General features: G+C 46.0%; 1 protein-coding gene across 1 annotated transcript; it reads left to right on the top strand.

Annotated features, from left to right (window-relative positions):
• The first annotated feature begins 7662 nt into the window (after window positions 1–7662).
• PPIF (peptidylprolyl isomerase F) lies at window positions 7663–16648 on the top strand. Its single transcript, XM_055721116.1, has 6 exons — window positions 7663–7908; window positions 10628–10658; window positions 11555–11643; window positions 13849–13945; window positions 14756–14831; window positions 15278–16648. The coding sequence occupies exons 1-6, from the start codon at window positions 7720–7722 to the stop codon at window positions 15411–15413; spliced, it is 618 nt and encodes a 205-aa protein (XP_055577091.1). The 5' UTR covers window positions 7663–7719; the 3' UTR covers window positions 15414–16648.
• Window positions 16649–26654: the final 10006 nt, after the last annotated feature.

Genomic DNA, 26654 nt, shown 5'->3' with positions numbered 1-26654 from the left:
CAGAGTTTTGACCAATCACATTTTTAATTGAGTCTTACAATCTACACTTTCCTGTCTGTCCGCAGTTGTTTCATGATGTTGTTTTTTTGGATTTTATTGAACTATTCTGGAACATTTAGTTTCGTTTGTCACTTTGTTCATGTACCAACACGTCGATTACTGTGAACATGGAGACAGGGTTTTAATTTTATTAAGTTTTAACTAGTCAAAGACTAGAAGTAGTAAAATATTTTTAGAAGTGTTCAGACTGTTGTTAGGGATGTATTCTTTTATTTATTTTGTTTTGGTTGGTTGGTTTTCAAAACCTATTGAAATACCCCACAGTTATTTAATGGGATGCTGGAGTTGAAGTCTTATTTTCATTCATATTTAAATTCATTCAGATTTTCACCAACTATTTTTATATTTCAAATTTATAATTGATGCTCATTTTTCCCTTGTTCATTGCTTCTGTGTTTCTGAGAATGTACATTTTGTACATTTTTAAGACATGCAGAATCCGTGAAGTTTGGACTTAACCCACGTACCCATTTGATTAGCTGTCCTAGTCAGCGACTGGTGAAAATAGCCGCTTCATAAAGTTATGCAGAATATGTTGCTTCACAAGAAATCTTATTTGGCCAGCACTTTTCCTTTCTGAATTATGAACGGTGGCGCTGGGAAGAAGCATTACTTTCATATTGCCATTATCAAACCGATGGGAAAATGTGCAGGAGCAATGCTGAGACAGAATCAGAAGTTACGGAAACCTAGACTCCTGACTCCTCTGAATGGTAATAGAAGTTCTTACCCTGAGCTTTTAAGTATTTCACCAAACGTTTCATTATCCAAAAATTAGGTTCTTCAGTTATAAATGCAACACATGTTAATTTGCACCTGACAACTTGTTAGCGCATTTGGTGGGACATTGTGTATTCAGGTGATTGTCACATGGAATTATGTCATCTAAGTGTGTCATAACGCTCCGTGCTAGCTAGTGCGGTAACGCTGTTATGTGCTGATGGTAGGCAACCCTTTCTGTGGTGGAATTGCAAAAGAAGCAGAAAGGAACTGAGAGGTTCTGTACTGTGAGGTTGGTTCCAGCAGAATTGTTTGTTAGAAAAAACTGTGCAATTTTTTTAGCCTTGTTATATCTGTGAAGCTTTTAATTTCTGGGTGATTCTTGTTCAGACTGATGCTATCTGACCATTGTTCGCTTTCAACACCTGTTGTGAAGTTATACAACTGAAAAACATGTCTTGAAACTCCAATTATTGTTAGAATTAGTTTAGTGCAGACAGGTTAATTCACCTTGTACAAGGTACGAAGGCAGCTGTTACCTCAACATGCCATCATATTTACACAGAAGACAAATTCAAGGAAAACCCAAGGTTTTACCAGGCAGCTGATTAAAGCAGAGCTCTTGAGAAACAACGTAGAGAAGAAAGGTCATGAAGACATGACATTTTTTTAGAAAGCTGCTAAATATTGGTGAGGGGAAAAGATCAAGCTCAGAAAAGGGACCAAACTGCACCAAAGACCCCTGAGAAAGCAATTCACAAAAATCAAGTACCGTATCAGGGATGGAGAGTGAAAGACATATAGTTGGGAATCTGGGGTGCTGCTGGTGACGTGCTGCATGGGACCGTGCGTCCCACACGGTTGCCTCTGTGAACATGGCAACCATTTCCCACTTGAGTTGCAAGTAAAATTAAATTTAAAACGTGCCTTGACTTAGAATGCCGTGCTACCACCCTGTCGGTCTTGAAATACTAAATGTGTGATGTTCTTCCCCTTTCGTTCACCTGGCTGCATTTTCTAGTGTTCTTGGCAGCGATTACAGGAAGCGTCAGTAGTCCTCTGGTTTTGGTGTTATCAGTTACGTATGGGTTATCTCACAGAAGCGGGACCTGGTCAGGGGGGTCACACAGCGAGAGGAAGGACAAGGCAGGGCAGGAGCCAGCAGTGGTGAGAGAACAGATGTAGGTTTCCACGCAGGTGGGCACTGCGGCAGCCTCTGGGCATGGCGGGGGGGGGAGGCAATGCGGTGCCGTGTTCCGCTCCCCGGGAAGGAGCTGCTAAGAGTCTCCTCTGATGAGTAATTTCTAGGCAATTCCATTTTCAGTAAGATTGTGCCAAGCTCCACCACTCATCTTACTCATATAAGATGAAGTAGCATGACTAACCCGTTCTAGAAGTATGTCTGATACTATTACCTTACTACTTGTTCCTCAGACCAGAGGTGGTACTTCACAGGTAAATAAACTGAAATTTCCCTGTAAGTTTCAAGTCCTGTTATAATTGAAATTTCTGTGTTTTAAAAGATAGAAGGGCTTCTGTAACTTCTGGTGTATTGTAATACTGTTTCGTAAACACACAAAGCGTCTCCCCACCCACCCACAGCCAAGCCACCCGTCTAGACCTCCTGGAGCTCTGTGAGTCCACTGGGAGCGATAGCTGCATTTTTCTTGTAGCCTAAAAACATGCATTTACAACGTCCTACATGCCTCCCCAGGCTGCTGTGGTCTATCCGTAGATGTTCAATGGACCGGCAGTAGTGGTGTATAGACAATCTTCTGGGAAGCTGCAGGCAGCTGCAGGGTGCCCTGGGCGCTGCGTAAAAGGAGCTGTGTAATCTGCCACACTAGCAGTGAGTTTCTATACATTATGCAGGGAGATTGAGTAATGAATTCCGAGCAAGCAGTGTCACTCAGAACTTCTGACATGAAAATGCTAATCATGGCTGTAAAGAGCATGAGTGGATTGAGATTTTTCTTGTATGACTATTTGTCGGTAATTAGTATGAAGTCATGTGGGGAAAACTCCTCCTTTATGTACAGTGTGTGCTGGAGAGAAGGTTCACATGAACTGGGTTACTACAAGTTGTAAGAGAAAACTTTGTCGAGGGGAAATATTTATTACCATTTTTTCTTTTTATCTGTAAATGTACCTGTGTGGCTACTCTATGCCCTTTGAGCTCTTGTATGATTTGATTTCACACTTCAGTCACTTGGTATAATGGAAAGGTCTTTCACCATCTCCCCCACTCTAGTTCCCATTCATAAATAAATGCGTATCAAAAAAATCCTTTCCAGCTCTCAGCTCATCTTCTAGCTTAGCCAAAACCTTGAAGAAAAAAATGTTTTTAAGTGCAGCACATCCAGGCTCACAGGTGGAGGGCAGCAGTGCCCACTGCAAATTCCTGCTCTCCCCACTAAAAATCAAGCTGAGTCCCTGTATGACCTAGCAGCGGTCCTTGAGAAAACTAGGTCCCAGATGTGTGAGGGGTCTTAAAAATAACACCATGGGAATCCCCAGTGTCACAGTTACCAAGTGACGTGTGTGTGAATTCCATCTCATAGTAGCTTGCTGCTGCCTGCATTTGAGTTTTTATTTGCCTGGTCTAAGCATACAGCCCCATGAAGAGCACATCAAAGTGCGCCACAGACAAAGATGAGTCGCGTGCGGTTGCAGTCTTGCAGTTGGTGGGTTGCAGAATGTGATCTTGCCACCGCTGCCAAGATCCATCCAGCAGCAGCAATCCAAGACTGAGTAATACAATTAACCTACATGCCTGTGTCATAAACAAGTAGGAACGTGATGAGACACTCTTAGGATCAGGAATGCTTATCACCTTGTTACCAGGGCCATGTCTATCTGCTGGGAAGTAACATCATTCCAAGCCCCTGGAAATCAAAATCCAGTTGATGCAAATGACCGAATTTAGGTCATGTTTCAAGCATTTATTCCTTCTGTTTCTTTAGAAGAGTCATTTAACTGCTGCTGGTATTTCCTGTCTGTTTTGGCACAATGGTGGTAATACTTACTCAGGTACTTCGTAGTCCTATTTAGACTTTTGAGTTGTAAGCGATGTATCAATGTGAAAGACAGTTACTGTATCATTTAAACATCTTTTTCCTATGCAGGAGTTTCTCTGCTAGGATATAAGAAGGGTCCTTTAATAGGTGTGTTTCTAAAAATACCTATTTGGAAATTTTTTTCGAAAGGGTCCTCCCTGTTTATCAGTGTGTAACTTCTGTGTTGTCTTCTGAGATTGTGGGAAGGGAGAGCAAGCAATGAAATCTGTGGAGCGGGTACCCATCTCCCCAGCGGCTCTGCTGAAGCATCTGTCTGACTCTTGTCTGCGCCGCCACATTCCGTTGTCTATCTTGGATAGTGCAGGGATGCCAGGAGCGCTCATTTTCCAGCCAAATGTACTCATCTCCTAGCTGGATGTTGCAGAATTTCAACGATGAATGTATCTTCAAACAGGTGCGTTCAAAGCTTCTCTAAAATAATTTCAGTTGCTGAGCTAGCTCTAAGCCTTGTTTGGTAGTGATCTAGGGTGGTCTTTGAGAGGTTTTGGAGCATTTTTTCTGTCCTTCTTGGAAAGTGACCTCTGTAACTCACAAGTTCCTGGTCATACTGTCTGCATGAGTTCTAATGACTCTGCATTAGACCATAAGAAGTGATATAGTAGCTTTACTGCATAAACCCAGAGATGATAACTCAGTCCGTATTCCCAAATACAAAAAATCACCGCTGTGAAAGAAAGCGAGTTGTTTTGCCTTCTTGACAAGGCCTACAAATGAGGAAAATGCATTGTTTGCTCTACCAAAGACATCTGTGAACTCTTAGCAAAACAGTTTGAAGCTGTTCTGCTGATGCTTCCCAAGCGTGAAATAAGATGGTACTTTCTTCTTCTCACCTTTTGTCCCATTTATCAAATAATAAAGCCTTCAGGGCCAGAACAGTCTGTTGTTACAGGTATGCACAGCACTTAACACCCAAGTGCTAATTTTGGTTTGGGCTTCTAGTGGCTAATGGATGATTAGTTTAAGTGAAGTTATCATTTCCCAAAAATGGACTTGAAGCTGAGAGGCTATGACAAGGTAACAAGGAAATGCGTGCTGATTTAGCTAGTATTAAAAAAAAAAATAAATCACCTTTAGTTTGTTAGTAAAGGAATAGATAGCACTAGCGTGGCACTGTATGTATAAAGTCATCGTTCACCCCTATCTTGGATACTGTACAAAGATCCCCTCATCTCAAAAAATCCATAAAAGTGGAAAGAGCTTGAAGAAGGGCAATAAAGATGATCCCAAAGACATGGAACAGCTTTCTTAAAAATAATATTAAAGTTGGCTGTGACTTTTCAGTCTTGAAAGGAAATGACTGAGAGGAGAAAAGATGTAGGTCTAAAATCATGCACGGTACGACACGGATGGATACCAATCTATTGTCTCCTCCAGTTTAAGAGGTAGGGCACGTTAGATGAAGCTAATGGGAGCAATATTAAGAACAGATTCTTGATGCGCTGGGCAGCAGGCCTCTGGAAGGGTAGCTTCCAGTTCATTGCCAAGGAAGCTGCTGATGCTGAGAGTTAAGACAGGACCAATGAGTGAATAAATACACAGGGGAAAGAGAAAAAAGAGGATTACTACATACCAAAGTCACATCCAACTCGGGAAGTTCTCTAAAGTGCAAGCAGTAGGAGGTTGAAAACATGCTGACTTACAACACACTCCTCTCCTGTTTTCACTCTTCCTTTGAGACAGGATTCTGGACAAGATGGACCCTTTGGCATAGCTTACTACGGTTGTGTAGTTGCAAAGCATGGTACGTGCTATAGTCATCCCTACGGTACCACCAGCTGTTGTTGAATTGCTCTCAAAATTCTTCACCTGCTATACGGACGTGAAGTATGCGTATCTCTGGAGCGTGTGCCTGAAAAATGGTTCATCTAGGATTTCTGTCTGAAATTGTACGTTGTAGTTCTGCCCTGAACTTTGTGGTCAGAGCAGTGCCTTGATTGACATCTTTCTGAAGATTCAGTGAATGTCACTGATGAAGTCACTTTTAGCAACTTGACAACAAAGAACTTAGGTGGAATTGCAAGGACTACAATTCCTCGCATAGGGGCTCTTTGTGTGTTTCTGTTATATACTCTATTACATGGTTGTGTTGCTCTAACCTTGATTAGAATAACTTAACTTACAATAAAAGGAACGTGAAAATTACAGGTGGATAACTACTAGAATCACCCTTGGTTGTCTGTCTCTCTCTCTTTTTTTTTTTTTTTAAGGATCGCTTTAGGAGTTATTTTCCCACATTCAAGGGCTAGAATTTTTAACAAGGGGAGGCTGCAGTACTGTAAATAAATGCTATTTGGTGATTTACTGCCTTAAAGTGATCTGTATAAAACCGTGCATCCTTTTTAGAAATGTAATAGAAATCCTGTTTCCATCTGGAAAGCTGAAAGATCACAGGAAGCAGACAGAACGTCATGTCTGTGCAGAGCTCATTTTGCAGAGACTCAGTGGTCTAGCTGTGTCCTTTTAACTGCAAGGTTTATCATAAATGAAAAGCATCGGGCGTCCTGGGCGTCCTTTGCTTCAGGTACACTGGGGCAGAACTCTGTAGGTGTAGCACACTTGCACGAGCTTGTCGTGGAGACCAGAGCGTCTTTTCCTGTTTGTTTTCAGTGAAAAAGAATTGGTCTGTGATACCAGTGGGCTTGCATATTGGATGTGACTGCTGGTTGAAGAAGTGCTGATACAGTGGTGGTAGGCTGGGGTTCACCCAGCAGCGTGGAAATGCACTATTAATTATCTGGATGAAATAAACTATTTGCCAGTGGTAAAATATCCCGACAGGCCTAGGTTTTTAGAGACTACGTATACTGGTTTATGAGGAGTTGTCATGCTGCTGGTACTGCTGATGGAAAAACTTCCTTTGACCTCACAGACCAGCACCAAACCAAAGACACTTTGTGGCATTAAGAATTCGAAAAAGTTTTGAAGGTCCTTTACACACAGAATCAGGATGACAATTGGAGAGTATTTCAGAGTAATATCTAAATATGACTAAAATATGTACTGTGTATTTTGATCTGAGTTACTAGGTTGGGAAACTAAAATGACAAATACTGTGATATAAAACACGAACAATATTTCCCTTAACCATTTAACCTGGACTGCTGCTGCTGACTTCTGTAACCCCTCAGGCAGGCTGCCTTGGGAAGCCGAGGTCAGGCTCTGAAGCGACACGGTGGGCGCTCCGGAGGGTCCGTGATGCCAGGGTGACACCGCAGGTGGGTGCTGGGGCGGCCCAGGCCGTTTCGGCAGACGCTAGTGACAGGGCTCCGGGTGCGGCGGTGAGCCATGCCGTGCAGCTGGCCCGTGGCCCCCGTGACCCCCGTTCCTCCGCGCTCCCACACGCGATGGCGGCCGCCCCGCCATTCCTGCCGTGGCGCTGCCCTGGGGCCTGCGGGGCAAGCCCGAAGGCGACGGGTGGAATTATCAAATTGTAGACCCTTCCCGGCACTACTGATCCCTGGGGTTAAGGGGCTGTGAGGAAACGCGAAAAAACCACCCAACCGACCCACCGACCCGCACCCAACCCGAAGCCAACAGCCCCTAAAAGCCGCTGAGAAACGGCGGGCAGCGCGGGGGTGGCGCAGGCCCCGCTCAGGCGCGGTGCGGGCAGCGCAGGCCGCTGCCGGGGCCCAGCTCCGCTCCCGGCCGCCCGCCGGAGCCGGGCGCCGTCCCGCCGCGCCCCGGGTCGCACGGCAGCCGCCAAGCGCAGCCGCCGCGGCCTGCTCGGCCCCGCCGCCATTTTGCCCCGCGGGCCGGCCGCCGCCGCCAGTGGGCGCTGTGGCGCCGCGGCGGAGCCAATAAAAAGGCGGCGGCGGGCGCGTGTGCCCGTGCGCGGGAGCGTGTGCGGGGCCGGCCGCGCAGGATGCTGGTGCTCGGCGCCGCCCGCCGCCTGCTGCGCCCGCCCGGGGACCTGCTGCCGCCGCCGGCGCTCGCCTGCCTGTGGGCAGCCGGGGCCCGCGCTTGCAGCGGGGCCAGCGCCGGCCCGCCGAACCCGGTGGTGTACTTGGACGTGGGCGCCGACAACCAGCCGTTGGGACGCGTCGTGCTGGAGGTAGGGGGGCGCTTGGGCCTAGCGCTGGGGTTGCCGACGGCTCGCCGGGACACCGGGCACCGTGACCGGGAAAGCCTAGGGCGGCGGGGCACCCGGGCATGGCGGCCGGTGAGCGGCAAGGTCAGGGCAGGCCGGCGGCGGGGGCGGGGGTAGCTGGCGCGGTGGCCGGCGCCGGCTCCTGGGGCCGCGGGGAAGGCACAGCCGCCCCGGCGTGGCCGTGCCAGGAGCACGGGGGATGCGGCCCTCGCCGGGCTGCCGGCGCCGCTGCCGGCCGCGCTCCAAGGGCGGCGAGGCGGGTGGCGGGAGGGCCGGAGCGGGGCCGGGCCCGCAGCCCGACTGAAGCCGGTCCCGCGGGACGCGGCGGTGGTGCTGGGGGCGGCCCCTGCGGGCGCGGCTGGGCCGTGCGGTGCCGGGGAGCCGCATGGCAGCGCACCTTGAACCGTGGTACAGGAGCTGAAATACCCATCGAGAATAAAGTCCCTGCCTTGGCGCAGGGCTGGCCCGGGGGCCAAGCGCGGTGCCAGCAGCAACTGGGGCAGCGTGCCCGCAGCGGTCTTCAGCCGCTCCTCCTGCTTCCTTCTGCTTTTTCCTTGGGTTTGTTCCCCCCCCCCGGGAGCTCACTGTTTGATTCTTGGTTTTCAGAGGTACAGCCTCCCTGCTTCACGTGAAAGGTGTGGGCAGCTCCGCTGGAACGGGCAGCCAGCTCAGCCGCCAGCTGGCAGCCGGCTCTAGCCTCAAACACTCGCTCTCTGAAATACTCCGCCGTTCGAGGAAGGCCTGGGCAGGAGCACGGCAGCATGCTCTGCTCTCACAAAAAGCGCGATAAGCGCCGAGACTAATTGCGGTATACCAGGTGTCCTTGGGGCTGGGCACGTGCCTCTGGCTAGATGCCTTGTGTATGGGATGAGGCTGTGCGCCAGGACTGCGCCTTGGAGAGGGAAGGATGCTCTTCCAAATGCTCCCTGCTGAGGGAGTTCAGTAAACTCCCACCTCCAGCACCCATGTTGGGTCTGTATTGATACATTTTTAAAATGCATTTGGTAAGGGTTCTTTCAAAATGGGTTTTCCTTGAGGCTAGAGCCTGATTCACTTATCTTCATGGGAAGTGTCAGCTTATAAATTAATTGGACACTACCAGCTCACGTGTTCTTAGGAGGTAACGTTTGACGGAGTCATAGGTAAAAATATTGCTACCTAAGTTTCCTGTTCATCAGTGAGATACAGTAAATAGCTAGATGGTATTATAAAAAATAGCATTAACATTGCTTTATTTCTTGTGGCAGCATTTCATTTCCATGTTAAAGATTTTTAATATGCCCAATTTACAGAAAACCTGAATGCATTGCAGCATCACCTTGAATCTTTGGCTAAGTTGTGGTTATATTAAGCTGCAAATTCCAGGTATTGGAGGAGAGTATCCTGGGGAAGGAACGTTAAGTTCTTGGTGTGGCCGTACTGTTTCTAGGTGTCTGTTGCTAGCCGCTGTCAGGATGTGTGACTAGATAAAACTTTGGTCTGACCTGGTATGGCTGCTTCTATGTCATGTTTTCCAGGCAATTATAGTACCCTATGTTTTTAAGATTAGTAAAAAGATGCAGACTAATAAAAATCAGCAATTTTTGTTGGTAACAAATGTGTATGTGACATCATGGGTTGATTTTGATACACAGTTTCTGCTCTTCATTTTCTTTTGCCTTTTCTGTAGATTTCAAGAGATGGCTCTGTGCTGGAGAGGCTTTGATTTCTCTGGTTGTATCCAAACTGGCTTTGATCCTTGGGGTCCATCATAACTATTCTTAATTATTGCTAAATTATTGTGTTGATTAATTAAATCATTAGATACTGCTCAAGTGGCTCTTCATTAACTATTCAAAAGTTGCGCTGAGGGAATGTTTTTTTTATTACTAGCCAAATGCTTGGAAAGTCTTAAGGTGTTCCAGGAGCCAGCAGTGTGCCCTGGTGGCCGAGGAGGCCAATGGTGCCCTGGGGGCATTCGGGGCAGCGGGGCCAGCAGGCCCAGGGAGGTGATCCTCACCCTCTGCTCTGCCCCGGCGAGGCCACAGCTGGAGCGCTGGCTCCGGTGCTGGGCTCCCCAGTTCAGGAGAGACTGGGAACTGCTGGGGAGGGTCCAGCGGAGGCTGCGAAGGTGGTGAGGGGGCTGGAGCATCTCCCTGGGGAGGAAAGGCTGAGGGAGCTGGGCCTGTTTAGCCTGGAGAGGAGAAGGCCGAGGGGGGATCTTCTCGATGTCTGCAAATACCTCAAGGGCCAGTGTCAGAAGGATGGGCCGGGCTCTTTTCAGCGGTGCCCAGCGACAGGATGAGGGCGACGGGCACAGGCTGCACCACAGGCGGTTCCTTCTGAGTATGGGGAAGTACTTCTTTCCCCTGAGGGTGACGGAGCCCTGGAACAGGCTGCCCAGAGAGGCTGTGGGGTCTCCTTCTCTGGAGACACTCAAGCCCGCCTGGACACCACCCTGTGCAGCCTGCTCCAGGTGAGCCTGCTTTGGCAGGGGGGTGGGCTAGATGATCTCCAGAGGTCCCTTCCAGCCCTGACCATGCTGTGATTCTGTGTTCTTGGAATTTTGGGTGGCTTGTGATTTCAGGTAGCTCACCCTCCTGGGAAGAGGGTTCAGTTGTACCAGCCTCCTATGTAGACGTTTTTCTACGTACATATGAAAAAGCTGACTTGCTAATCTTTTTGTTTATTTTTTCTTTAACAGCTGAAAGCTGATGTGGTTCCAAAGACAGCAGGTAAGGCAGCATCTCCAGAATTTCACACTTTAAATATTTAAGGTTTAGATTGTAATTTGCAAGAACAATAATACTCTTTCTCCTCTTGGAAATTTTGTGTTCTATCTTCATTTGTTAAATAGAGAAGACTTTGTCAGAGCAGCACTGGTGAGGAGTTAGAATTTGTTGTTGTTCCAAATAATTTTGTTTTGTAATTTGCTCCAAGACAGTACAGTCCATGTGTTGGGTTATCAGTGGTGACTAAAAATGTTTAAAAACACATCAGTTGGCATTGAAATCGAGTCCCAAAGCAAATGGGAAAAGGTAAAGCAAAGGAATGGTGTCTGTTAGAGTTTCTAAAGAGCATGTAGGTTGGGTTTTTTTTTTTTGTCCTAGTCTCTAGCTGAGCAGTGCACTCATGGTGCAAAGTTTTTGTGTTTTATCATGTGCTTCCTTTCTCATCTGCTTATTTAATGTTCTGAAGAACTTGTACTTTTTTTTTCAGTTCCCAGTAGATTAATATCCTAAAAATAAGAAAAAAAACCCCAAAAAGTATCATCTTCGCAATTGCTATTGACAGCAAAGGCTCAAAAGTCAGAAAATGAAACCTTTGACTCATGAGTGGTGGGTTTGTGGAGGTGGGTGGGTTGCAGGTAAGATAAAACAGTAACATCAAAGGGAGGTGAGATGGAAGAGGATTGTTTTGTACCCTGTTCTGAGGCTAAACAATCTTTGTTTCTTTAGCTTTATAACAGGGGTTTTTTTAAGGGATGGAAACAACTAACAGATCAGTAAGACCTTAAGGCTACTATAAAACTTTTGCAGTGTATTAACTACATCCGACGTTTATCTAGTTGTGTTTGATTATATTATGTATCATATATGGGAACATAATAATTTACACTTTGTTTTCACAGAAAACTTTAGAGCTCTTTGTACTGGTGAAAAAGGATTTGGGTATAAAGGATCCACTTTTCACAGAGTGATTCCTTCATTTATGTGCCAGGTAATGTGTGCTGATGTTTTCTTGGTTTTGCTATTAAATTTGTCTGTATGTTAGTTATATATTTTTAGAATCAGTTAGACTTGTAGTAACAATTTAAGTGGCTCTGCTTCTCACCTTTCCTAACTACGGAATGAAGAAGTGACAGTGTTACTTGCATTTCTGGTCTTTTTGCTATGGCTGTTGCTCAGCGCAACTTTTGTGCAACTAAATGTAAATTATGTGTAGACTCTCTTGAAAAACCTGGCTTAAGGCTTTCTGCTTTTGTATAACAGTGTACTTTAGCGTGGGACGTATTTGGCAAAATGTCACTTGCTTGGGAGAAGCAGTTGGGAGAATGACAATCAACCTTGTGTTCTAAGTGAGCTAAGAAAACAACATGTCCATTCTTTATTCCTAGTAGAATAATCTGTTCACAATAGAGAATGTGTGTTTAAAACAAAATAATTTTTTTTTCTGAACATCTCCCTAATATGAAGGGGGGGGAAGGGACCTAAGAGGGTTGGTTGTGGTCAGTTTATGGGTTGACACAGCTGAAATGGATTTTGTTTTGACCTTTCAAAATTCAGAATTAAAGTTCATGCACATTAGCAATTTTTTCTCAAACAGCAGCAACCACAAAAAAAATTGAAAAAGGCTTTTTGAAAGATGATTTTTTTTTTTTTTTGTCCCTGCTGCGCCTGGCAGATGAGCAGGATTTCAGCTGCTGTAGTGCACCAGATTGTATGATTCCTGGTGGTCCTCTCTTCCCTTAAAAGGACCTATATTTCAACATTGCCTTGTAGAATGGCTCTGTAAAAAATTTGAGTTGAAAGTTACAGTAAGCATGCTCGTTTTATTAATTGATGACTGTGATGGTCCCATCCCCTCTGTTTGTTTATTTTAAGCAAGAAATACAGCTGTCAGAAAAAGAGACCTTAATGTTATGATCTATTACTAAGAAAAAAAGGGGACAAGTGTATTGTAAGGGACGTTTTTTCTTGCCTTTGAAATGCAAACTTTTTTTTTATGATACTGACAAAGGGACAAAGTTTAGAAATCTTGCTGGGGTCAGAAATATAAGAAAAACATAAATCCTACTCTGTTCTGCTGCTAATGAATGAAGTTCTGCTTAAGTCTTGTTCTCCTTGACTCCTTATTTTGTCCACGCAGATGGATCTGAAATGAGGATACTGCGTGGTTGACTCTGTGGTATGATGAGATGATGAATCGTTATTCAGGAGTTACTTGGAAGTCATTACTGAAGTGCGATACTGTCAGAGGTTTCAAGTATTTTTAAGTGAAACAGAGGCCTTTCTACTTGTTGAGATGGGGTGTTAATATGATTCAGGCAATTGGTATAGCCTAATTGAAGGTCATCAGGCCTTCAGACCTGGCAATTCAGATGCTTCCATGTGGCACGCAGCATGCGGAGCATACTTTTGGAACTGCGTAGGAGTAGCTGTAACACCACCCAGAACAGATTAGTCAAGGTGCAAATGGGAAGATGAACCATCATGTGAAATACTGGTTAGGTGTGACTTTGCTGGCATGGGTGGTGTTGCTTCTGGGAGGAGAGATAGCAGATTGCTTAAGACAGTGTTGAGTAGCCACCTTTGCGAGTCGTGGTGGCTGGTTTTTTTTGTCTGTTGGGTTTTGTGTGTCTAACCTAAGACAGATGGTCACATCTATCCCATCGAGCAGCACGTAGCTGAGGAAAATGTAAAGTAGCTCAGGTGTAAGACTTAAACAATAAAACCTAGGAATACCAAATAGTAATAATGGAGATCCAGACCAGTGTTTATACCTGTTGGAAGAAAGCAAGCAAGCGAGCCGAGGGGGTGGGGGGGTGAAGTTCTGAGGTCTTGCCTATGATAATGAATTTGAGTGATTTTGTTTTGAGGCCTTTGAGGTGTTTCTTAAAATAACTGCCGTTTGTTGCATCACATTTGGGAGCAAGGCTGGTAACACAGAAAGGTCGTTGCTGGAGTTTTGGATTTCAGCTGGGGGATATCAGCAGTATTTAAAGCAGAAATTTATTTAGCTTGGTCATATCTTCATCTCGTTACATGGTTTTAAATCCTCATGTCGCCATACATGTTCTTAACCTGAAGAAAATTTGCTGATTTTATTATTACTTTTAAATTAGAGCGAGTGAGTGTATTTTCAATAGCATGGCTTCTGATGTGAAATAATTTTTGTGGAAGTTAATAGCCATTTCTGTTTCAGGGTGGTGACTTTACAAATCATAATGGAACTGGTGGAAAATCCATTTACGGCAGCAGATTTCCAGATGAAAATTTCACGCTTAAGCACATAGGACCTGGTAAATAAACATATTCTTTCTACCTTATGATGACTAACCTATAATGAAGCATTGATTATGAAGAGGTACTTTTAAAAAATAAAGGGGTTTAGATGCACGGGGCACCTGGTAGTTACAGAAATACCAAGGAAGTTTAACAAGGTGTTGTCCCTGGCATGTGCTTATTTGTGTAGACTGCTGTACTAATACAAGTAAGCCTGTAGCAGGTGACATTGCCATTCGTGTCCTTACTATAAAAGGGACCGTGCAAAATAAGGGATGGAGTTCTTGTATTTTGCTTACAAATTCCGCAAAGATGAAATTACTGCTTTTATTTTCCTCTTTTGTAAGTCATAGACTTCAGTTTTTACTTAGATGATTATTGCAGAAGTGAAAGCTATGTGGGATTTATTTGCTAGGTTACACAGGCATGTCCTTTTGAGCTCAGATTAAATCCAGAAAAAGGCAAAGCCATACATAAGAACATCTGATTGAATTCTGTAGTCTTTTTGTTTGTTTTTTTTTTTTCTGGCTTGTTACTTCCTCATCACAGGAAACTACTGCTGCTGTTGAACCACAGTAGAGGTTAGCTGATGTTAATCATGTTCAGGACACGTACAACTAATTATGTTGCTAATGTTCTTGCTGTGGAAAGAAAAGAGCTGGGCTGGAGGGGGTTGTCAAAGACAAGAAGTGTTAAAAATCATTTGGGGACAATTGGAGACTGTCACATCTTCTGTCTGTCCATCTTTAAATGTGCAGAGGAAAATTGTCTTCTCTATTGCATGCTTGTTACACCAACCTAATAAGCTGCTGTTGCTGTTGTTCCAGGTGTTCTCTCAATGGCCAATGCAGGACCCAATACAAACGGATCTCAGTTCTTCATTTGCACTGCAAAAACTGAATGGTGGGTTCTCAGCCCAGCATATCAACCTGATGAAGTGATGCCTGGATCTGGGGGGTTGGGGGGTTCTTAAGGTGTTTTTGTGTGTTGATGGTTTGTTGGGTACTTGATTTAGTTTGGGTGGGGGGTGTGTTGTTTGTTTGGGGTCTTTTGATTTCTAAATTACTTGGCTCGCAGTAGAGAAAAAAAAAATCATTCTGTGGTGCTTGCGGGAGGAAGGGCTGTCAGTATAACAAGGCTGCTATCCCTCAGAATAGCTTCTTAGGTCTAGAGCTAAAAGTATTTCATGTCACTTGTAGAGCAGTTGTGCCTTTGCCAGAGTTGATCAACTGATGCGAGCTATGAAGATCTGCTAACATCCCCTCACTGACTTTGGTTTGGTTTAGTCTTCATTGTTGTTTGAAGTGAAACTATTTTTTTTTTATAAATAACTGTTATTTGTTTTACAGGCTAGATGGAAAACACGTTGTTTTTGGGCATGTAAAGGAAGGAATGGATGTCGTGAAAAAAATTGAGAGCTTTGGTTCCAAGAGTGGAAAGCCCTCCAAAAAGATTGTCATTACTGACTGTGGCCAGCTGTCATAGCCTTTTGCCCTACCATTCATGACTACTTCGATGCTGTGAAAAATTAATCCTAAAATTCCCCAAACATTTCTGATCCCATGAGTAGCACCTATAGAACTATATTTTCTATTTAACTTTGTCCAACTTTTATACTTCTATTGAATAATACTGATTAAAAGCATAAAGCAATAACTGAAGTTTGTTTTAACTGAGCTACCTTGGTAGTCACACTGATTTGGTAGTCCCATTGTCTTTTTAAAGAAGCCATACGGTCACCCTGAGCATTATAAATTGAGAAATACCATGTTTCCTTTGGTGCTAATAAATGCCTAGCCTCTTGTTCATCTCATTGTTCTGAAAAAATACACCATAACTAGGGCTTTCAAGGCTGTCTGCAACAAGACTCTCAGACCTCATCTTTCTGTGTCTCAATTTAAATCTATCCAATAGAATGAATGTGTGGTGGTTGCGGGTTTTTTAATTTAATGCTGTTTTAATCATTTTTTTTGTTGTCTCAGACCACTGTTTAAAACTGAGCTCTACCTTACTTGCTTCAATGGAGCAATTTGACTTCTGGGTTAAGCAGATTACTTTAGGTTTAGCTGTACCAGGGCAATAAGACCACAAATTAGCCAAAAGAGCTTGGGACTTTTTTATTATGCAACTGTGAACTCACTTGAAGTGTGTTTCTGCTCGGAGATCTGGTTCTGTGAGGAATATGGCACAAGTTCTCAATAGATAAGCCTGGTTTTGCACCTTGAGAATATAATCAGTGTAGCAAGCTTACTTGAGTGAGAAATAGGTTTCATTGCTTTTTGGTTTTGGGTGGGGTTTTTTGGTCCTGTGAAGTCAGCCTACCGTGCATATTACCTGGATTGTGATGTTTTGGTTTTTTTCTCATGTGTGATCAGCAGAAGTCAAAATTGGTTACCGTGGAATCACAATACCTAATTGGTGCAGCAAAATCATGGTTGGGGTTGATACACAAAAGGAAAGAATTCAGCTGATCAGACAAACACATTTCATTTGTATAAACTGGTATGTTTGATGTGGTGTGCTTGAGCAGTAACATGCTGGAACCTCACAACGTGACTTAGAATCACTAAGGCTGTAAAGTATTAATGCTTGTGGGAAAAATCACTTGACTGTTTTTTGTGCACTAATCTTGTTACTGAAGAGCAAAATAAGATGTAATGGCTCTCTTCAAATGTGAATTTGCTTCCACTGCGTTCTGATAATACATGGGTTTAAAACTATTTTGCACTGGATTTTTTTCTACTGAGGGCTGCACTCCTATGTGTACAAGGTAGTATTCAGAGTGTAATTTTGCAGAAAATGGAATTGAAAAGCTTTCTTTCCACTATAGCTGCTTCATCTTTTTTTTGTAATATTTGAAATATTAATTTGTGCTGCTTTGGCTTATTTCAGTTTGATACAATAATGAGGGAGTTTTTTTTGTGTTTTCTTAATTTGTATATGAAAAAATAATTAAATACAGTTCTGCCACACAAAAATAGTCTGTTCCTTTCTTGAAAGCAGAAGTGTGAGTTGCTGAAAGCTGTTGTGTTTACTTGGGCTATTCTATTCTGTCCACTTTGCGATGGGTCTGATCTAGTGGTATTAGCAATCCATGCTGTTCTTCGGAGACAGCCAGCAAGAAACAGGGTAATGGTGCTATACTTTGCCTGTCGCCAGCGAATCCAGAATATGGATATGGATAGCAATTGAGGTTTTGAAACTGTTCTCATCTGGTTTGTTCCTTCAGTTTGCAGAGATAATGGGTAAGATGTAAATTTACTGGGTGTTTTTTTGAAATTCTGAATTCCGTTTTGAAAAATCAGTAGTTCCAAATTTTGACTGGAAGTTGAGGAAAAGGTATTTCATTGCTGTGTGATCAGAGATGACATTAAGAATGTAGCATCTTCCTGTGTATCAGAAGCATTTGCAGGCTGGGAAGCCCCGTGGAAGATGCTTTGCCACAAGCCAGTCCATTTTCTCAGAATGGTGTGTTAAGCCTTTAGTTAAGTAATAATATTTTGCTTATTCTAATGTTGGCTGTGGGTTTTTTTTTCTTCAATAAATGGCTGTGGCTTTTACAGGCTTATTTATGCCCTGACTTCTGAAATGTAAAAGCCTAAATTTTCCATCAAGGCTTGCAGTCTTGACTAGAATATAGTATTAAGACATGCAGAATCACTGCAATTAGTAACACTGGTTGCAGTGTCATGATGAGGCTGGCTTTGCTTTCCAGGTGCCAGTCCTCTGCATATTTTTCTCTGCCAGAAGAAAGGCTTTGCTACCTGCATACTTAGAACAGTGTAGTGTAAGTCTTAATGTTTTGACAAACTGAACAGGTCAGTCTCTTCAAGTTTTCTTCTGTAAAGCATCTGCCTCAAAATGGATTTTTCTGGGGTTCTGTTACTGTTTTTTCTTTTTCACACACACAGCTTGCCCCCTTCCCTTTATTTGAAAAGGCACAGAGCTCCGTATCAGTTTAAGTCTTGCACCCTGCAGCATTGCAAAAGAGTTCTATACTGAAAACACATGACTAAAGCTTGTACAAAGTACACCCTAAGATAATTTTAAGAGCTGGTTATGGCAGCACAGGACACCACAGCAGGGGGCTGCAGGACCTCAGCACGTGGAATAGCTGTCCTTAGCCCTCTGTGGTCCTGTGCCTGTCAGTCTTGGGTAGCTTGTCCATTTCTGTGCGCAACCCAAAGTCAGGGCTGAAGTTCATGGGTGTATACACAGAAATCGGCCTTTGCTAATAAATCTCTGCTGGGATTTTATTTTCTACAGGATCCTAAGTGCCCATCCCTCTGCTGTTAGCCCTCTTGTATCACAAATGGCTTCTAGGAGAAGCGGGTTCTCCTTTAGCAGCCTTGCTTGATGGTTTTGTCAGCTTCGAGATGATGGTGTTTGTGACTTCAGTACTCTGGGGTTTGGCACCTCTTGAGGGTAAAGTGGTTACAATAAGCTCAGCCTCACAGTTCAGTTATGTACAGAAAAGGCCTTCTAAAGTTAAACTGCCTCACCTGCAAGATACTCAAGTGCCCCAAATTACTTTTTAAATACATTTAGGTGTAGGTTAGATGCATGTGCCTTCCTTGTCTTCTGCTGGTGGAAAGCATTGATCCTAAAGCAATGCAGTTCAGCTTAAAGCAGCTGAGTGAATCAGAGTAACTAATGTTATTCATCTATATATTAAGAATGTGAAAGATGGCTGCCACACAAGCTGAAGTACAGTACGATTTGGCGATTTGTTGTGAGGCCGGCGCTTGGCTGAGGTGCGCTGAGGGGCCGGGCAGGCCCTGGCTGGAGGGTTACAGCAAATCTTGGTTTTTCTGTTGGAAGAAACAGATCTTCCCACCAAATGACCAGCGCGGAGATGACTTTTCCCCCGCAGTGTGTTAGCTGGTACCTGTCCGGGGGGTTTGAGCCCCGGTCACGCACGGCGGCCCGCTGAGGCCCTCCGGGGCAGTCCCAGCCGTTTCGCGCGCCGGCCCGCTCCCCACGAGATGGCGCCGCGCGATCGCGCACGGCTGTCACCTCAGCCAAGTCCGTAGCGGCCCGCAGCCCCCCTAGTGAAGGGGTGGCGATCGCTAAGCCCCGCTAAATCCAGGTGAGAAACAGGTCGATTAAACCGTGTTTGTAACGGACCTCTACGCTGAAATGAGGCGGGCTATGTTTAATTACTCCTGCAGTAGCAGAAGCTGCAGCTGGGTGTAAACCCTGCCGTCGCTTGAGGGAACGCTTCAGCTCCTGCAGGGTGAGGGGTGAGAAGGCAAATTAATAATGCTTTTCCCAACCCCAACCACACATTGCAACGGTCTGTGGCTTACAGAGGTGCGACGGAAGATATTAAAATGGAGTATATATCTGGAACGTGTATATATATATCTGTATACATCTGAAACAGTTCTTGGGGGGAGCACCGATCAGAAATGCCGCACAGCTCTAACAGGCCCCAGAAGAGAAAGGAAGGTGTTAGCTCTGGAGCTGTGGTTTTGAGGTGAGCTGAGGCATGGCGGGTGTGCTGCTGCTCATGTTTAGCAATAAACCTGGATGTTTAGAATAAAAGTTTGCATGCTGGGAGAGAGGCTGGCGCAGGGCTGAGGCACGGCCGGCGGCAGAAGGGCCTGCAGGGCCAGCTCTGCCGTGGCTGCTGCTGACGGGCTTCCAAATGCAACACAAGTAAGAAATAACATGCTCAGAGGGCACCCTTAGGTAAAGCACAAATAAATATACACAGAAAAAGAAAAAAAAAAAAAGAGTTTATATTTCAAAGTTGTTTCAACAAACTCACAACTGTTTTTGTTTAGTCTCATGTTTTAATTATTTGTTCCAGACTTTCTGCTTACATAAATTGCTTTCTTTTGGTGCTAGACTGGGGGTATGTGTCTTTGTTTATAAAGTTTAAATGCTTTGAAGTCAAGACACTTGAGGTACAAAATGTTGTTCTCTTTTGTAATGCTGTATACTCTGCTGGTAGCAATATATCAACAATCAGAACCTCAAAGAAGTGAATTACTTAGAGTACAAATCATTTTACGTGACATTCCAAGGACAATCTGGATGTCCTGCTGCTAGCTGAGAATTTGTGTTTGGACAGATGCTTTCCACCCTATTTAGAAGTAACCCAGCTAAAAAGACATTGACCTTCAAGTGAAAAACTTGTAAATCTTGACCTGCAGATTTTCTTATTGACTCTGACTAAAGACATTGTATGAACCAGCTGATCACAGGTGAATTTTGGCCCAAAATCTTCACGGCCCAAAACCTCAATTTGTTGCATTGTCCAGCTGAAAACTGACCTTTGGCAACTATTGTCTTGAGCCTTGATGTTCCTTCTCCAGTTCTCAGCGCTCTGATTTTTTCAGTACAGCTCTGGATATGCCTTCTCCATGCTCCCCTGCCTCCATGTGGTCCCTACATCTGCCAGGAGATGCTGCATGGGGTGCTGCAGCTGCCCAGAGCCTACGTTCTACGTTAGTCATGGATGAACTTCTAGATGGTAGATGAGAAAAAAGCCACAGCACCGTGAAAGCACAGGTACCTCTCCCATGTAACGTCTTTTTCCCTTACACTGGTTGAAGCCTGGGAGCCCCACGTCAGAGCTGTGCCATGCCACAGTCTGGCCGAACCCCTGCCTTGCTCCACAGTATACATAATTTCCATCCTTATGGGAGGGAACTGCGTACAGTTTGCTTTGTGTAAGTTAAACTGCTTTCCCAGCAGTATCCAGACAGGTGACAGCAGACAGACATTAGCAGTGTTTTTTTCTTCTCCCCAAAACCTCCAAGAAAAGGGGCTTCCGCTCCTGTGTGCGGTCACCCATCATGCCTTGGTGTGGTTGGTGACATGGGCTTGGAACAGTAGGACAGAAAGGCTGCACCTGGGGAAACAGGTGACTCACTGCTTCGGGAGGTAAAGAGGAGCAAAGAGGTGTGTGTTTCTTTTGTCAGAGCTGAGGCCAAGGGTGTCAGGGACTGGCAAGGGTGTGACTATAAAAGCTGGGATGCAGCAGGACTTCCACTGTGAACTATAAATGGCAGAAGGGACTTGGAGGCAATTGTGTGAGGCAGGAAAGCTCACGGTAGCACAAGAGGGAGGTGGTTCTGTTACGGGGGATCTGAATGGAGACAAGTTTGACTTCAGATAACTGTGCCTAAATGGAGAAGTTTTTGAGGGGCCTTGCTGCAGAAGGCTGTCAGTACCTGCTGCCTGTTCTGTCAGTGGTGAAGGTGGTGTCCTGGGACATACCTGGAAATAAAATGTTGCTGGTGGTTTTGAATTGAGTTTAGTGCAACAGTGTCACAGGTTAATGCTGACTCCAAATTGCTTATTATTTATTAGCTGGATAAGTGAACAAAACCCTAAAAGTCAGTCATAATTTGGTTTGATGAAGTTTGAGAGGAATGGAGGAAAACTTTATTGGCAGCACATGTCACCATCCCTCAGGAATTCAGCAAAACATTCAGGTCACAAAGGCCCCAGAAAAGAGCAACATAAATGAGCAGGCAACCAGACTTCAAGCTCTAAAACTGCTGCTATGGTCTACCTGACCCCACTGAGGGGACAATGCTTCACCTGTTTAATAGCATGCCATGCACTTTGCTTGATGTTAGCCCGCGCTCACTATGCATATATATCTTTGAGGATTAAAATACAGGTTATAGCTTGTGTGTAAATTTCAGCAGTGTATCTCCAACTGAACAGCAGCCCTGGCTGTGAGTGCTTCAACATGTGTGTGTTTCAACAGAGCACCTGCTTAACCGCAGGGCTCAGAGGGCTCCTACAGTTGTCCTCCCCCCATCCTCCCCAAGCATGGCCGCTGCAGCTGTGAGTGAGCGGGTCTAGGATAAGGAGAGAGGCACAACAACCACCCCATGCTGCTGCTCCTGAGGGCCGCCTCCATGCAGAGGCAGGGCATTGCTGAGGTCCACCCTGGCACATGCCAGAGAGAAACCATCCCTCACCAGGTGGGTAGGAGCAATGGCTTCATGGCATTTATCATTTATTAGGAAGCTGCATTTCTTTTCCCATCCACATCCCAGACCTAGATTTGTGAGGCGGGCAGGTCTGGCCATGTGGGGCAGGGGTGCAGAGCTGGCCTGGGGATGGTGGTGCAGCTCCATCCTCCTGCAATGGATCGCTATTTTTAACCACCCTTCAGAAATGTTGGTGTGAATTCCCGGTTCTTTTTACCAGCCAGGACAAACCCAAGTAACTGGGGAAAATAACTGACTGTGTCTTTAAGATGGGGTCAGGGAGAAGTTAAAAATGTGCAGATACAGAGGTTTGGGGGGGAAAAACTCTGTCACTGTTCTCATTTTCACTCACCTCCTACTTAAAATTCATCCAGGAAGGTAGGCAGAAGAACACAACAGCTGCTAAAATTACTAGGTGGAAATCATTTTTAGCAGGCAAAGTGTCTTGTGGTTTTCCTGCTCACTCTCTTCCTCTCCACTCCTACCTCATCCCTGGCTGGCTGCAGTTTCCTCCAGAGAGACTTTCGTGTCGCTGGTGTCTCTCTAATAACAACTGCTGTCACAGCCGAGCCAAAGGTGATCTGTTAGTGATGTGTGGCAGCTGCAACGCCAGCCTCCGCTGGGACCCTGGCCCCAAGGAGGAGCCCTGGGCCAGGCTCGTGTGGCTCTTGGAGGACTTGCTGCTTTGACCCCACCATTGGCACAGCTGACACAAGGTGGTCCTCAGAGATGCAGAGGAGTGTGAGGAGGAGGCAGCAGCTGCTAGTGTTTAGGTTTTGCTGGAGCAATAAATTTTGCATTAGTACTAAACAGTGCACGCTCCAAGTGATGCAGTGTCTTAGGGAGTTTTTTTTCCCTGCCAAAAGCTTGGTTAGGACTTTTTTTTTTTTTTTTTTCTGAAGTAGTGTTGCTATTAACTGATGGTTGCCAAGGCCAAACAAAGTGCAAAGTGTCCTTGGAGAAAGCTGCATGATTCTGTACATTAAAAATTGGGGGATGCCAGCACGCAGTCTCAGCCTCACAGCCTGTCACATGCTTTGCTTATGTTGCCAGGATCCTATAAACACTTTTGCTGCATTTTTTAAAGAGTATTTCCTTGCTTAAACTGCAGAAGCTCAAGCTTTGCATTTTTTGGTCTGATTCTTTCTCAGTATAGAGTTGTACAGGCTGTGGGAGGAGCGTGCAGCAGAGCCAAGGCGGGCTGGCTGGGCAGCGGGGAAAGGGTTATAGCTTGGGGCCAGCATGCAGTTACACCCAAACGCAGAGCTACAGCCTGTGTCCCCCACCCTGAGTGCAGCATGACGTTACGTAGCTGTTAACCCACTAACCCTTGGCCCCTTGGCTCAGTGGCGTATGCAAACAATAGGCTGGCCCTGCGCAATGGAGAAACAATGCAGATTGCTGCCCTGACAGGCGCCATGAGCATTAATTACCCGTGGCTGACAGGGAGGTCTCTCAGATTGCTGTTGGGTCTGTGGCAGCACCTTGGATTAAGAGCTGGGGCTGACTTCTCAGGCCACGGTGTACATACACTGGAGCAAGAAGCTCCTGGCCCAAAGCTGCCTGAAAAAATAGTCCTTTGGCTCAGATGCTTCCCTCCTTGCTCTTGCCACCACCTGCTCTCCTCTGCACAGTCAGTGATATCAGAGCAAGGGCGCTGCAGAGAGAACTCTTCCTTGGCTCCTGATACGAGGTGGTGCAGCTCAGTCCCCTGAGATACCTACTCCCCCTGCCCCACGGGGGAAGCCTGAAGGAAGCTGCAGATTAGTCCCCTGCCAGAAGATTTGGCCCCAGCTCTGGTATCCCTGGGTCAGCAGGGTTCAGGCAAAGCTTTGTCATTGCCCTGTGAGGAGGGAGCATGCTCAGCCCCCACACAGCAAAGCTCCCGGTGCAAGATCTGCTCTCTGAAGGCGCAGCTGTTCTCCTCGCTCCCCCGGGTACAGCAGCGTGCTTGCAGCTGTGGCAGCAATGGCTGTGAGGTTCTGAAGGCAGGGCTGGATTTGGGGCTGCAGGCTGGTGGCCCTGCAGGCGTTGCTTCTTTCAGGGTGATGTGAGATGGAGGTGGTGGCCATTACTGGCTTTCCTTCCCCAGCTGCTGGGCTAGCGGTGGCGCCAGGCAGGCTGGCATGGGCAGGGGGGATCTGATGGTGGTAACGGTAGCGCTGCTGCCACCAGGAGTGGGTGCCCCTGGGCAGGAAGTCACAGAGCACTGTGAACACGCGTGCTGCTGCTTGTGCTTTCCTTACATAGGCATTTGGGTGCCTGAAGATGCACTCTGGATCATCCAGCTGGATCTTGCCCTGTACTAAAGTAAATCCTTCAGTCTGCAGTGAGAGCACACAGTTCCCTTGACTGCCTGTGAGCCACCCACCTGAAATCATGCCTTAATACCATTCTTTCCAGTACACTTACCAGTGAAGGCAGGTGTTGAGTGGGAAACTGAACTCCAGGTGTGTGTGGTGTTTGCTGACTGTCACCAGTTTGTTCCCCTTGTGCAGCAGCTGTGCATCCAGTGGGGGAGGATGGGGGGCTCAGGGCATCTGCCTCCAGCCTGCGCTGCTCCCACCGGCCCAGGCAGAGCAGGGCTCTCCTGGTATGGCTGCAGCTCCCAGGCTCCTGTCACTTTGGAGAGCAAAGGTGGACACGGCTGCCCTGACTCTGAGCCGTTCCCGCATCCCATTGGGTTCCTGGCTCATCCCTCTTTGGCAAATCTGGCCTGTCTGGCTGACAGCATCAGTCCCAAATCACTGAAGCTAAAAGAGGTACAAGGATTTAATACATCGGGGGGGGGAAAAACCCCAACAAACCACTCTCTGTTAAATGCTTTCCTTTGCAGGGTGAAAAGGGTTACACAGAACTTGAGGGCTCAAAACACAAGACAGCAAAAGGGGAGATCACCAGTGGATTAGCTACCTCTGGGGTAGCTGTTGTTACGAACTGCTTGTTGGAACCAACTGTGTCATGTCGGGTCATGGCAAAGCAGTTCATTTTTCCAGTGCTTTTATTCTGTTCCTTTTCCAGTTGTTTCAAAACTGCTGAAAAAGTGGTTTGATGCCCCTGAATTTTGGAAAATAGTATCCATGCACACAGATGCAGGAGTGCATAACGAAGGAAAACTAGATACTGTAAGGATGACTTCATTTCTGGGGTGAACAGGAGGATTATATGATGGTTAGTTATGAAATGCATATAAATTGGTGTGGAACAGCGGGGAAGATAATTTATGTCTTGCTCTTCTCCACCTTTTCTACACTGTTCCCTTCATGCCGAAATGAAAGGAAATTCTTTTTACTCTTCACAATAGTATGAAATAATTTTCCAGAAACCATCCTGGCCCAGATTGCCTTAAGCAGAGTTATAAAACTGCATCTGGTTCAGCACACAATTCACAAGAGAGGGCAGCCAAACTGTACCCTGATGGCTGGATGACATGCCCTTCCTGTGGGGTCCTGCTGCATGCAAACCCAAAAGCTGTGGCCGGCCCCTAATTTTACAGCCCTGCTTCTTGGCCACACTCAAAAATGTGATTTTTGAAGTTTGCAGCTAATGCTTCTCTCTGCCATTAAGTCTGATTCCTGAGAAAGGTAGAGGAGGCAGTGGGTATGCGGGGAAGCGCAGCAGCATTTCCCAGCTGCTGCTGATACTTTTACTCCCTTTTAATTACCACTGCAGTTAATGAGTTTTATATCATCTCATTCCATAGCTGTTTCAGGGTGTGTCTAAGGAGGTGGGTGGCAGGGGACACCTCCACCCGCCAGCAGTGAAGGGAGGGATCTCCTCTGCTGCCAATGTCACACCTAAGGTGCGACAGCAGCGTCCTTCATCGTGGGGGCAGAACAATGTATCCCTGCCACTTTCTATTTTCTTTGCTTTCTAAACAGCAAGGGTGTGAGATTGGAGAGAGACAAAGTGGTGGTAATATGCAGCGAAGTGCCCGGTGCGTCAGTGAAACAGAACCAGCTCTGAAACAAACAGGTCCGTGTGGCTGCAGTATGTTAGGATACGGAAGAAAAGGCTATTTTTTATCTGTAGGAGAGGAATCAATACAGTATGTCAGAAAAAAAAAAATAATGAGGTAAACCCATGTATTTTAGGAGCCACAAAACTGAAAAGGTGAGACCACCGATACGTTAGCTGGGAAACCAGCTGTGTATCTGAGCCTGCAGCAGGGGAGGAGGTATGAACAGAGCACACAGCTACCGACAACTGCTGCAGGGCTGCAGTTTCCCGTCCTCATTCCTCCTGCTAGCATTGTGCTGGCTCAGGGGTTTCTTCACACCACCTGAGCCTGAGCCACCCCCCTTGCCCACAGCGAGGGGCTCTGTGGAACTGGCGGGTGGGAACCTTTCAGTCCCTCCTGCCAGGCTGGAGCTGGGATGAAGCTGCCAGGACAAGGATTTCCCAGCAGGGCTGGGGGTCACCCTGTGCTGGTGGTTCCTGTGCAGCTGACAGGCTTCTGCAGAAATAGTTAGTGTATGGTAGCATTGCCTCCTAAGCCTTTAAATATAACTTAAACTTACAGCCTAAGGGCTGTGCCTTGCTTTCTGTGGGACTTTGCAGCTGCAGTTAGTGCAGTTACTGTTATGCTACCTAAGAGAACTTGGTTCCATTCCCTTCCCATCCCCCCTTGGGGGCATTTGGAGCATGACCTGTGCTAGCATCATCTGCCCAGAAGCTCCTCAGCTCCTCAGGAATGAAGCTGACAGTTTTTCAATGGCCTGCTGATAACATAGGTTTGCTCCCTGTTGTTCTTCGAGAGCAGGGCCTC

This window comes from Falco cherrug, chromosome 9, assembly GCF_023634085.1.
Source record: "Falco cherrug isolate bFalChe1 chromosome 9, bFalChe1.pri, whole genome shotgun sequence".
NCBI classification, from domain to species: domain Eukaryota; kingdom Metazoa; phylum Chordata; class Aves; order Falconiformes; family Falconidae; genus Falco; species Falco cherrug.
Note: the sequence above shows the minus strand (reverse complement) of the source record. Positions and strands in the feature narration are given on the sequence as shown.

Coding starts and splice junctions, on each gene's coding strand:
- PPIF (XM_055721116.1), top strand. CDS start 7,720: ATGCTGGTGCTCGGCGCCGCCCGCCGCCTGCTGCGCCCGCCCGGGGAC. Junction 7,909..10,627: donor TGGGACGCGTCGTGCTGGAG/GTAGGGGGGCGC, acceptor TTTCTTTAACAG/CTGAAAGCTGATGTGGTTCC. Junction 11,644..13,848: donor TTCCTTCATTTATGTGCCAG/GTAATGTGTGCT, acceptor TTTCTGTTTCAG/GGTGGTGACTTTACAAATCA.